Source organism: Eumetopias jubatus, unplaced genomic scaffold (genome assembly GCF_037043125.1).
Source record: "Eumetopias jubatus isolate StellerSeaLion01/CBP00866 unplaced genomic scaffold, mEumJub1_p1.0 scaffold_12, whole genome shotgun sequence".
Lineage (NCBI taxonomy): Eukaryota > Metazoa > Chordata > Mammalia > Carnivora > Otariidae > Eumetopias > Eumetopias jubatus.
The window spans coordinates 72991705-73004451 of NW_028274818.1; the positions used below are offsets into that span (position 1 = coordinate 72991705).

General features: G+C 53.6%; 1 protein-coding gene across 1 annotated transcript; it reads right to left on the bottom strand.

The window, feature by feature from the left end:
* Positions 1 to 1346: 1346 nt before the first annotated feature.
* ZNF500 (zinc finger protein 500) lies at positions 1347 to 9434 on the bottom strand. The gene is made up of 6 exons (XM_088017315.1): positions 9304 to 9434; positions 7754 to 8240; positions 5967 to 6123; positions 5679 to 5746; positions 4104 to 4215; positions 1347 to 2114 (listed from the first exon to the last, which is right to left on the bottom strand). The coding sequence occupies exons 2-6, from the start codon at positions 8153 to 8155 to the stop codon at positions 1429 to 1431; spliced, it is 1425 nt and encodes a 474-aa protein (XP_087873441.1). The 5' UTR covers positions 8156 to 8240; positions 9304 to 9434; the 3' UTR covers positions 1347 to 1428.
* Positions 9435 to 12747: the final 3313 nt, after the last annotated feature.

Below are 12747 nucleotides of genomic sequence, written 5' to 3' on the forward strand. Positions count from 1 at the left end.
GCCGGCGGCCTCCAGCACCAGCCTGGACATGACAGAAGTGAACCCGCAGACTCACAGCCGCATAGGGAAGGAGGGTGGTCGGCAAAGCCAAGTGTGCTCAAGAGCCCTGGCAGCTGGCCTAGAAGGTCAAACCATGCTTCAACTGAGTGGCCGCCTTCTCTGGAGAACACACCAGGCAGAGCACACGAGGCCAGAGGGACCGACTTTATTAAGGGAACTGAGAACAGATCACGCACCCTGGAACCTGGGTTATGCTGAAAGGTGGAAAATACCTACAGTGATTGGGTGACCAACAGAATGGAGCACAGCACGAGGCCCAAGGCAACCCCGCCATGGGAAATTGCCACACTCCCTGCATGGAATGTTCCAGAACCAAGGGGTTTCAGCAGCTGCTCCAAGACTCCAGTGATGACGAAACGAAACCAGGACTCTCTACTGCTCCCCTCAGCTGCCCAGGACACAGTGGATGTGAACAGATCAGAAAGACCAAGAGGGGCAGCCAAGGCTGCCTCTGTCCTGGCCACTTGGGGCTGGAGAAAGGCAACCCTGGACTCCTGCCCTGGGGACAGATGGCAAGGCTGGTCCAATCCACAGGCTTCCTCATGGGCCGGGGAGGTTGGAAGATGGGGTATCAGGGAAGCGTTCCCACACCAGGTATTCATCCTTTAGAACAGCCATGGATCTATGAAGGTGACCCCCAACTCACCCCACTGCCCCGCTAACACCACAGAGATACAGAAAAAGCCCCCACAGGCTACATACTGGGTGTGGCAAGGCTGGAGGGGAAGGTGGGAGACCAGGGAAGGCTGGGGTATGTTAACGCTCCAAGGAACTGGAGTTCTGGAGGCTTCCCCGAAGTGGGCTGACAAGCGTTCCCGGCTTCATGTCCACCCACAACCTCAGCATGTGCCCTTATTTGGAAACAAGGTCTATGCAGATGTAATTGAGATGAGGTCATTCTGGATCAGGGGCCCTAAATCGAATGACTGTGCCCTTAGAAGAGGACACCAGAGCAGAGAAGAGGCAGAGGCGGGAGCGATGTGGCCACAAGCCAAGAACACCGGGGACACCGGCAACACCAGAAGCCAGGAGAGAGGCGTGGGACAGTCTCTCCCATCAGGGCCTCCAGAAGGAAGCAGCCCTGCCCACATCTTGGGTTTGGCCTTCTGGCCTCCTGAACGGTGAGTATCCATCCCTGGGGTGGTGAGCCACCCAGGCTGTGGTCACCTGGACAGAGGCCCCAGGACCCAGGTCCATCTGCTCCATGTCCAGCCGCCACTGCTAAACTCAGTGCCCGGATTCTTCCCTCTGCCTGGGCACCTGAAATATCCCACAGCCATGGGCTGGGCCCCCACCAGGGGCAAACAGGGTCAGTCTGAAATGCCTTCAGATTAGGGTTCTGGTTCCAAGACAGTAACTCCAGCAGCTTCATGAACTCTGACCTCGAAATTCTGAACGGAACTCCGGAGGTGGGCAGCTCAACGAGTGGCGGCTGGGCTTCACCCCGGGGGCCTCCTGGAGCCACGCCGTGGGGCTCTGCAAGCCTGGCAGGCGCTGCTCTCCGCTGTGGGTCCGCTGGTGTTTGTGCAGGTCCGTGCCCCGGCGGAAGCCCCTGCCACAGGTCAGGCACACAAAGGGCTTCTCGCCCGCGTGTGTCCTCCGGTGCGCACTGAAGTGGGAGCTGTTGCTGAAGCGCTTCCCACACTCAGCACAGGCGTAAGGCCGCTCCCCAGTGTGCGTCCGGCGGTGGATGACCAGGCTGGAGCTCTGGCTGAAGCGTTTGCCGCACTCGGCGCACGCGTAGGGTTTCTCGCCCGTGTGGACCCTCTGGTGCGTGCTGAAGTTGGAGCGGTCACTGAAGCCCTTCCCGCACACCTGACACTTGTAGGGCCGCTCCCCGGTGTGCGTGCGCTGGTGCTTGGTCAAGTGGGACGTTTTGCTAAAGCCTTTGCCGCACTCGGGGCATGTGTACGGCTTTTCGACTCGTCGCGGCCCTCCTCTTTCCAGAGGCTGCTCGGGCCTGGCCATGCCCCTGACCAGCTCTTGGTCCCGCTCCCTTCCCATTGACACGTCCTCCCTGGTGTCCTGTCCGTCCTCAAGTTGCAGCCCAAGCCCTGGGACAGAGAAAACACAGTCCCTGAGGCCTTCACAGGGAGAGGGGACAATAAGAAGGCAGAGGCTGGGCGGCTGTCCCACCTGAGGAACATGAGAGCAAGCCTCAGAGCACCTAGCAGGGGAGTGTCAGACCTGAACGGAGACAGTGGACCGTGGCCAGCAGCTCGTGAAAGCCTCACAACGCCAGTGAAGTGCGTGCCCTTACTGTCCCATTGCAGGGCGAGAATGCTGAGGAACTCACCCAGAGTCACTGGGCTAGTAAGTTACAGGACGGGCTCTGGAGCCTGGGCTCATAACCTCTAGGCCAGGGGTTCTTACCCGGGGGCAATGGTGGCCTTCAGAGGGCACTTGGCATGTCTGAAGACAGTTTTGGTTGTCACAACTGGGGAGAAGAATGTTGCAAATGGCATCTAGTGGGTGAAGGCCAGGGATGCTGGTGAACATCCTATAGCTCACTAGATGGCATCCTAACGGAGGATTCTACAGCCCCAATGTCAACAGTGTTTTGGTGTTAACTAAACAGTGGTACCACAGCCAGGCTAAATAACCTCTCAGGATGTCATCTGTAGATCTGCTTAACATCTACAATCAGCTGACTGTAAATAAAGCAGATCACCCTCCACACTGCGGGTGGGCCTCGAAATCTAATCAGCTGAAGGCCTTAAGAGCAGGACCTGAGGTTTCCCAGGGAGGGGCAGAGGGAGAGAGGATCCTAAGCAGACTTCTTGCCCGGCATGGAGCCCCTTGCAGGCCTTGATCTCACAAGCCTGAGATCATGACCTGAGCTGAAATCAAGTGGGACACTTCACCAACTGAGCCACCCAGGTGCCTCCCCCAGAGAAGGAATTCAGCCTCCAGACTGTAATACAGAAATCCTGCCTGGGTTTCCAGTCTGCTGGCTGCCCTGCAGATATCAGACTCAGGACTGCAACATCAACTCTCACTCGAATTTCCAGCCTGCGGGCCTGTCCTATGATTTTAGGCTTGTCAGCATCCACAATCCTATGAGCCAATTCCTTAAAAATAAATGTTTTTTTTTTTTTTTTTTTTTTTTTTTTACAGAGAGAGAGAGAGAGCGAGAGCAGGAACACAAGCAGGGCAAGTGGGAGAGGGAGAAGCAGGCTTCCCACTGAGCAGGGAGCCCGATGCGGGACTTGATCCCAGGACCCTGGGACCATGACCTGAGCCGAAGGCAGACGCTTAACGACTGAGCCACCCAGGCGCCCAAAAATAAATGTCTTAACTTACACACACACTATTGGTTCTCTTTGTCTGAAGAAACCCAACTGATACAAAGCAGCATCTCAATTCCTTCAGAACCTATTTCAGGGAGTGAATGGGTATCTGGACTGCCAAGATGAGCTGAGCGGGAAGAGCAGAAGGAATAGTGTTGGGTGGTGGGGTGGGGGTGGGGGTGGTAAGGAGAGGCTGTGGATGGCCAAGGCCTTGCCAGAAGCAGCTCCACCCACGGGAGCCATGGGCAGCACAGAGGCCAACGTGAAACAGGACCAACCATGTGGGTGAAGGAACAAAAGAATAAGGAACCCAGGACAACTGTGGGCACCTGCCTGGGGCGAGGCGAGCAGCCACACTCTCCCCACTGCAGTGGGCCCCTGACAGGTCACTAGCAACCCTGGCTTTGCAGGCTGCACTCAGCTGGTTGCTGAGCAGACTCTCCAGGGAGCACCCCTGGCCCACTGGACCCACCTGGGAACAGGGTGTGAGTTCTTATTTCAACATGCTCCCCAGTGATTCCTCGGGCCACTGCAGCCTGAGAACTGTTGAACTGGCTTTTGTAAGTGGTACGGAGACAGGGGCGATACGGAGCAGGGAGATGCTGGGCCTAGGGTGCCTGAGGCCCACACACAACTGTTGGGAAATGCTGAGCTGGCCCCAGCCAGCCTAAGGGAAGGAGCTACCCTCCCCGAGACTGGCCCACTTCAGACACGCCACTGAGGAGCAATGGCCAGGGTCTCTCTGCACGTTACCCCCGTGTTCCGGCAGCATGTCCCAGCTGCAGTCCCGCTGAGCCGGGTCCACGCACTCCCACTCCTCCTGGGATAGGTACGCCGCCATGTCCTCCAAGGTCACTGGCACCTGCTGGAATGCAAGCCACTCAGTCCTATGCCACAGCTCTGTCATGTGGGCCAGCCTGGCGGGCTCACCCACCCCCTCCACCTGTATCACAATGGCAGGTCCGGCTTTGCCTCCCCCCACTTCCTCTCTCCAACACTCTCCCTCTCCATATGCTGTTGGCCACCCCTCCTCCTCAGGCTCCACTCACAGAACGGCTGAATCCTGCTCCCTGGGAGGACACCGTCACCGCCACCCTGTCCCACTGCTGCTGGGCCAGAGACAGTGTGGACAGATTCACTGTCTGGAACAGCTGGTTCCACTGCACGCTCAGCCACCGGGGCCCACGTTCCCCAGGGGACGAGTCAGGCATGCCCTGCCTCAGCTCAACCAGCCCTGAAACCCGAGGGGGGTGTCTTGGGAACTTCAGGATGCCTGTAGGCCAGTCGTTCCAAATCTGGCACCAGACTGACCTGAGCAGCAGATTAAAACCCAAGCAAACAATGTCTAGAAGAGGCAAATCCATAGAGACAGAAAAGTAGGTTGCCATGGGCTGGGAAAGAGCGAATGGGGGTGTGCTGCTAATGGGTATGGGGTGTCCTGGGGAGGAAAGTCTTTTGAAGACTGTGATGATGATTGCATAACTCTATAAATACGCTAAACACTATGCACTCTAAATAGCTAAGCTGCGTGGTATGTGAATTATACCTCAACAAAGCTGTTATTTTTTATTTATTTATTTTAGAAAGAAGGAGGGCACCTGGGTGGCTCAGCTGGTTAGGCGACTGCCTTCAGCTCAGGTCATGATCCCAGGGTCCTGGGATCGAGTCCCACATCAGGCTCCCCCTGCTCTGCAGGAAGCCTGCTTCTCCCTCTCCCTCTGCCTGCCACTCCCCCTGCTTGTGTTCCCTCTCTTTTTCTCTGTCAAATAAATAAATAAAATCTTTAAAAAAAAAAAAAAGAAAAGAAAAAGAGTGAGAGTAAGCATGAGCAGGTGAAGGAGCAGAGGGAGGGAAAGAGAGAGAATCTCAAGCAGACTCCCCATTGAGCACAGAGCCTGATACAGGGCTCGATCTCACGACCCTGAGATCATGACCCGAGCCGAAATCAAGAGTCAGATGCTTAACCAACTGAGCCACCCAGGCGCCCCTCAATAAAGCTGTTATTTAAACAAACAAGCAAAGGAGACTCCAATTCCAGGCCAGGGCTGGGGGAGGAACCTATATTTTTACCCAAAGTCCCAAGAGTCTAGTGCCTGGCTGGGTTTGAAGCAATTGCCCCAGCTCACCATTAAGCCCCAGAATCCTCTGGGACACACCTAATACGCAGATGGCATCTAAGAGAAGACTTTCGGTAGGAGAAAGTTGGGGTAAAGGGGCCATTCCATGAAGGAGGAGCTCTAAGAGCTGGACCTGGCATGGGAGAGAAGTGTTCCCATAACAGAGGAAGGGGACACACAGGGATGCTGCAGATCAGGAACACCCACTCACCCGGGACCAGGATGAAACGAAGGACGTGGCCGATGCCGCCATCTCCTGATGCTGGGAGGCCACTGGGCCTGGGGAAAAAGCACAGAGTTGCCAGAGAAGGCCACACAGCCCATCCGTGCACACGGTAGCAAAGGCCCAGACAGGTACAACTACTCCCCACCTATACTCAGCTCCCAGGCAAGAACGTGTCCTTCCCATGTACACAGAGGCCTAGCCTCCTGTGACACCCCTTTCCCTCTGCCTCCTTCCCCTACAGAGCTTCTTTCATCTAGAGGGATGGCTACTCACCCCTCTTTGGTCTGTGGCTCCATTGGGCTGGGGCCTGCTGGCTGGAGCATCCAGACCCTTCCTCCAGAGACAGCTCCTCTGGCCTGGCCTCCACTTGGTGTTTCAAGCACTGTTCTGTCCCATGGGACAGTACATCATCAGGGAGCACCTCCAGGCCCTGAATGCAGACAGAGATCTGCCCACCAGCTCCCAGAAGGCTGGGAGAAAACCCACAAGGTTCCCAACCACTCCTGTCTCAGGCACCCCTGGCCATCCTCCTGTTCCCAGGTTCTGAACCAGCTGTGCCTCACCTCCCCCACGCCCAGGGCTTCCTCCCCCTGCCTGCCCCCATGGCCCTCCACATGCCACACAATCTTCCCTCCAGACACGCTGGGAGAAGAAATGTGAGCTGGGAAGAGGTCAGGCTCCCAAACGGGACAAAGTGAGACCTGCTCTGTCCCTGAGTGAGTCTCCCCAGTCTCTCCCCATCACACTGCACTGGTGTCATTGTCACACTCTTACCCTCCCTTCCTCGGTGCTCCCAATAGACCTGGGCCAGGAGGACCCTGAATCAGGTCTCATTTCAGAAATTCGCACTATTGCATGTGCTATGCTTTTTGAAGTCACCTACAAGTTCTCTGGAACAATCTATTTCCCAATTGCAGCAAAGATGATTAGGATGACCTTGGGTCTCAGAGTTTACTGAGTTCTGCAATAGTACTTAAGTCAAGAAACATCCCCAGTGAACTGTGAAACCAGCACCGGGGACCCCTGCGTCAGGCTCAACATTGCACACCTCTAAGAGGAGACAGTCCTCAGAGGTTATGGGGTGCACAGAGACAGAGGGAAACCATGCTAAGAACCCCAATGCCAGGGCTGGAGGGGCTGGGAAAGGATCCTGAGTTCTCGCTGGCCACCAAGATAGCAGGATTTGCTTACTGCAATCAACTCACACTGTGATCAAGTTTGGGGGGATGTGTCTATCCTGCTAGACAAAAAGGAAAGTATGTGGCCAATGGCACTAACACAGGAGAAAGGCCACCTGTCCATATCTGCCAAATATTTAATCTGGAAAACTAATCTAATCTAAGCAAAAGGAATTTGTGAGACTTCCCACTCTTCAAATTCTGTTAGAAGCTGGGAATGTGCCCTAGAGCAGTGCTGTCCACAAAATCTTCCATGACAACAAAGTGTCCTATGTCTTCACTGTCTAGTATCCAGTATAGTAGCCACTAGGGACATCTGACGACTGCACCCTTGAAATGGGGCCAGTGTAACTTAGGAACTACATCTGACGTTTTATTTAGTTTTAATTTAAAAAAAAATCATATGTGGCTGGTTGCCACTGCATGGGATGACACAGCTCTAGAGGGCTGGGGACATGTGGGGGCTCTAAGCAGGGCACCCACCAGCCCCTGCTTTTTCTTCCTAGTGCTCCTCATTTTGGGATCTCGTCAATGCCCAGGGCTCTGCCTGGGAAGGTCTCCAGCCGCCCTCCCATCAAAACCCGTGTCTGACCGCCGCTGGGATGATGTTAATGAAACAACCCACACAGCTCAGAGAGGGCTAGTGGGGCTACATGTGCTCAGTCAACAGGTTTACACCCAACAGCCAAGGCTGAGAAACACTTTGCAGTGTCTTCTTCAATTCACAGGAGGAGGCAGCCCCAATTCCCCCATCCACAATGACCAAGGCAGGCCGTGGCTCCAGAGCCCAAGGGATTTCCAAATGCAGATCTCAAGAGCAGGGCCCTGAGATCTTGGGGGCCCCGTTTCCTCACCTCAACGCCAAATTGCCCCCCACCTCACCCGCTGCCTCTGTTTCCTGGGCTCCCGCTGCAGCCCTTCCACGAGGACCACGGCCTCCTCACCACTCTCCGGCTGTTGCTCCCGCACCCGGGCCTGGATCTCCCCTGGCAGCACCATCAGGAACTGCTCCAGCACCAGCAGCTCCAGGATCTGCTCCTTGGTGCGCAGTTCAGGCCGCAGCCAGCGGCAGCAGAGCTCCCAGAGGCGGCTCAGGGCCTCCCGGGGCCCGGCCACCTCCTGGTAACAAAAGAGCCGGAAGAGCTGGCGAAAGGTCTCAGGGCTGGGGTCTTCCGACTCCAGGGAGGGCTCCTCTTCCCAGCAGAAATCCTCCTCCACCTTCACGATCAGGATCTCGTCTTGCTCCAGGGGTGGTGGAGGCTGGAGACCAGGTGTGGCTGCCATTGTCTGGGGCAGGTCTTGCTTTCTTGTGTCTCAGGGCTCAAACTTGTCTCTCTGGCCGGACACTGGAAATGATGTTTGCAGGGCTCTGTGGAGAAACAATAAATCATTTGGGTGCAGTGTTAGGGCTAGATAAGCATCTACCCATAATGCTCTGCTCTTGCCCCAGAGCCAACTCACCCTCTTTGGCAAAAGAAAAGGACTGAGGTAAATCAAGGCGTTCTTGCTGCTACCCTCCTGTTTACTCTCAGGCAAGTTAGAGGCCTTGGTTCCTCATTCAAAAAGTAGAGAGAGGGGCACCTGCATGGCTCAGTTGTTAAGTGTCTGCTCAGGTCATGATCCCAAGGTCCTGGGATGGAGCCCCACATCCGGCTCTCTGCTCAGCAGGAAGCCTGCTTTTCCCCCTCCCACTCCCCCTGCTTGTGCTCCTGCTCCTGCTCTCTCTCTCCCTGTCAAATAAATAAATAAAATCTTTAAAAAAGCAAAACAAAACAAAAAGTAGAGAGAATGGTATCCCTACACATAGGCTGCTGAGAGGACTAAACCGACTTTTTTTTTTTTAAAGATTTTACTTATTTATTTGATACAGAGAGACACAGAGCAGGAACACAAGCATGGGGAGTGGGAGAGGGAGAAGCAGGCCTCCTGCGGAGCAGGGAGCCCGATGCGGGGCTCAATCCTAGGACCCTGGGATCATGACCTGAGCCGAAGGCAGACGCTTAACGACTGAGCCACCCAGGCGCCCCTAAACCGATTTTGGAAAGGGTTTTCCGCATTGCCTGGGACGGGGTCAGAGTTCGAGAAATGCGGTTTTCATTATCACGGTAGGCCCGTTTGGGCTGGGGTCCCTTTGGAAATACGGTGAGAACCAGGGCCCCCTCTGCCCAGGAGGACGCAGATTCTGTCACGACCCGACCTCCGATTTTAGGCTCGGCAAGCCTCGAAGGCCACCCGGGTACCCCCGCCTGTATGGTCACCACGGCCTCTCCAACTCCAGGGTGCTGGGAAGGTTGGGAGTCCCCGGCCCGGATGCGTTCCCCGGTCTCGCCCTCAGGTGGAGGGTGAGCGGTGGCCCAGGCAGAGCACAAACCCGGGCTCTGACGCGGGCCGCGGGATGGAAGCTCGAGCCGGGACCCCGAGCCCGCACTCACCGGCAGTGCGGCAGGCCGGGCTGGAAGCAGGACCGTAGGCGCGGGGGGTACAGCCGGTAGGCTGTACACGACGAGACCAACAAACCCGCAGAACGAACACAGCGGACTGGTCCTAACGAGCCACGGGCTCACCCCGCTGTGGGCGGGCCCACCGGAGCACTGTGGGTAATATAGTCCTCGCCCCATTGGCCGAGCTGGCTGTCGAGTGTGGGAATGAGCCGGCATACGCCGGTCAACGGGGGGCATTGTGGGCAACGTAGTTCTTGAACTGCTGGCCGACCAGCTGTAAGGGGATGAGAATGAGACCGCGTGGGCGGGCCCACGGGAGGCATTGTGGGTAAGGTAGTCTTGGCATTGTCAGTGAGCCGGCCAGGGTTTCGCGGCTCCGAAGGTTCTGGGCCATTCCCCCCGCGTCCTTTCCATCCGCCCTCCCCTGGCCTGAGAAAAGTACACTGTGGGAGGGGACTTGTGAATTTACATTTCTACTTACATCGTACTTTGTACGTACCAGGGTCTGTTCTAAGTACTTACCAATTATTAACAATTCATCTTTAAAACAATCGTGGGAGGTAGGTACTTTTAGCAATATTTTATAGATGAGGAAAGGAGGCACACAGAGGTTCAATGACCTGCCCAAGGTCACACATACTCTGTAAGTGTGGCATGAGGTTGGAACCCAGGCATCTGTGCTAGTCCACCTCCTTAATTTTAGAGACTAGTTAATGAAGACCCAGAAAGTTACTTGCTTGGGGCATCTTGGGTACCAATTGCTTATTTCTTTTATTTGTTAACTTAATCAACAAATATTTATTGGGCTCTGCTTTGTAACAAGTGGGCACCGCGAACAGGAGGTAACTAGACAGCCGGTCCCTGGTGTTGCTGTCCAGCCTGGGAGAGACTAAGCCTGGCCTTTAAGCAGGTGAAGGGTCATGGTGAGGGTTACCTGCCTAGCATATCATAAGTGCTTCATAAACATCGTCACTGACATAAGGACCCGGTGATTCATGAGTCCTTCAACTCTGGCATCCCCAGACCTAGCACCTTACCCCATCTTCCCACTAGCTTTTCTTCCCATTCTACTCTCCATTCCCTCTCGTTTCATTTTTCCCACTACAGCCAATATTCAGTTTTTATTGTGAGCACGCCGAGCAGAACAAGACGCTGGGCTGCCCGTGACTAAATTCTGGACACTGCCCCTTCCTGAGTGGGAGGCATCTTTAAGGGCAGATTTCAGGACTATCCCAGGCTTCCACAGCCTTGGGGTGGGGCCTGAAGAAAGGTAGGACCATATAGGCCTCAGTGTCTCCTTCAACATGGGGTTGCTGGTCAATAAGGCAGGGATGTTAGAATGAACTAACACCAAAGTGTGCAGCCACTCAGAGAACTGAACACAAGAGGCCTGCGCTCAGTTTGCTCTGGGAGGAGAATGTGCAAGGGGGAACTTCGAATAAGTCACAGGAAGTATGTAGCACGGGAGGAAGAAGACAACAAATAAAGTGGGAGAGGGAAAAGGAGGAAAACAGAAGAGCCTGGTGGAGAATCTGAGGGAAAATCAGCAGGTTCTATAGGACTGCATGACCATGATCTGATTGCAGAGCATGCTGGGTTGTGTGTAAGGAAGTGGAGAGGTGTGGGGACGTCAGCATTTTCAAAGCTGTGCCATGCCTTCCCCTTTCTAACTCCCTCCTAGTTAGCTGAGGGGACCAGGCATCTTCTCCTTAGAGCCGTATGTTAGCGAGTCTATGTAGTGACCAAGGCCTGGCTGACATAGCCCTGGTCCTCTCCTGTCTGGGCAATTTTCAGTGACTACAACCAACAGAGATTTAAAGGACAAATTTCTGCTTTGCTCAGGATTTTGTGTTGGTTTGTTTAGAATTTCAGTCTTTTTTTTTTTTTAAGATTTTATTTATTTATTTGAGAGCGAGAGAGAGTGAGAGAGAGATCACAGGTAGGGTGAAGGGCAGAGGGAGAATCAGGGTTCCCGCTGAGCAGGGAGCCCAATTCGGGGCTCGATCCCAGGACCCCGGGATCATGACCTGAGCTGAAGGCAGATGCTTAATTAACTGAGCCACCCAGGTGCCCCTTGGATTTCGGTCTTAATTCTATTTTGGGGGAGATACAAACATGCAGTCCTTAACAAATGTAAATCGGGATGAATTTGGGCCTTCACAGACATACACCCAAGCCAGTGCTTCAAACCCTGGCTCCACCACATATTAACTAGGTACGCCTTGCCTTCCTCACCTGTGCAACGGGGATTGCCATACCTGCAACTTCAGAGAGCTGAAGGTCAGGATTAGATGAGATTGTTTGTAAAGCGCTAGTGACAATGCCCAGTGCATACCAAATGCTCCCTAAGCACCGGCTCTATTTCATGCCTTGAGCCACACTGAGATGGAGAATGCGGGTCTCAGTGTGTGGGTCATGGATACCTGGTGCCGTGGAGTTCCTGTAAGAGGTCCATGGGTCCACTAAGGCCCCAAGCATTGTTCACAGTCTGAATGAAAAGTATTTATAGTTGGCGAGTGCTGTGAATTGTGCAAGACTGTTGAATCACAGATCTGTACCTCTGAAACAAATAATGCAATATATGTTAAGAAAAAAAAAAGAAGAAGATAGCAGGAGGGGAAGAATGAAGGGGGGGAAATCGGAGGGGGAGACCAACCATGAGAGACGATGGACTCTGAAAAACAAACTGAGGGTTCTAGAGGGGAGGGGGGGTGGGGGGATGGGTTAGCCTGGTGATGGGTATTAAGGAGGGCACGTTCTGCGTGGAGTACTGGGTGTTATGCACAAACAATGAATCATGGAACACTACATCCAAAACTAATGATGTAATGTATGGTGATTAACATAACAATAAAATTTTTTAAAAAAGTATTTATACTTATACACACATATCACTATTTATATTTACACTTATAAAGGTAGCTTGTTTTCATAGTGTTTATGGAGTCTACAAAACAGTTCGAGTTAAAATGGCAGCCTCATACTCAGAAGTTTGCAGCACAGACATATCCTTCTCTCTGAAGAGAGAGGGGAAGATCTCTTCAGACTAATGGCACAGTTCCGTCATCACATACGAGGCACCGATTCAGCTATTTGCTCTTATTATTTAAATGTGACAGAGAAAAGAGGCTGTACAATCAAGCCCTCAAACAGTTGTCATCTTTGGTAGCAATTTCTCCATGTCCAAATGACAGAAACAAAAACTCAATATACAAGTCAAATGGTTAAATTTGACTAAATAATCTAAGAGAGTCATCAGAGAGTGCCATGCCCCAAAACTGATATATAATGGGTGTTTTATTACATTTTTTTAAGTTTTTTTTTTTTTTTTTTTTTTAATTTGAGAGTGAGAGAGGAGGGGCAGTGGGAGAGAGAAACCTGAAGCAGACTCCTCACTGAGTGCGGAGCCCGACTCAGGGCTTGATCCCAGGACCC

What these genes read in the sequence shown, in the direction of transcription:
- ZNF500 (XM_088017315.1), bottom strand. Translation starts at nt 8,155, where the DNA reads ATGGCAGCCACACCTGGTCTCCAGCCTCCACCACCCCTGGAGCAAGAC. An exon ending in GAGCCACAGACCAAAGAGGG is followed by an intron (nt 5,747 to 5,966) that starts GTGAGTAGCCAT and finishes CTTTTTCCCCAG; the next exon opens with GCCCAGTGGCCTCCCAGCAT. An exon ending in CATGCTGCCGGAACACGGGG is followed by an intron (nt 2,115 to 4,103) that starts GTAACGTGCAGA and finishes TCTCTGTCCCAG; the next exon opens with GGCTTGGGCTGCAACTTGAG.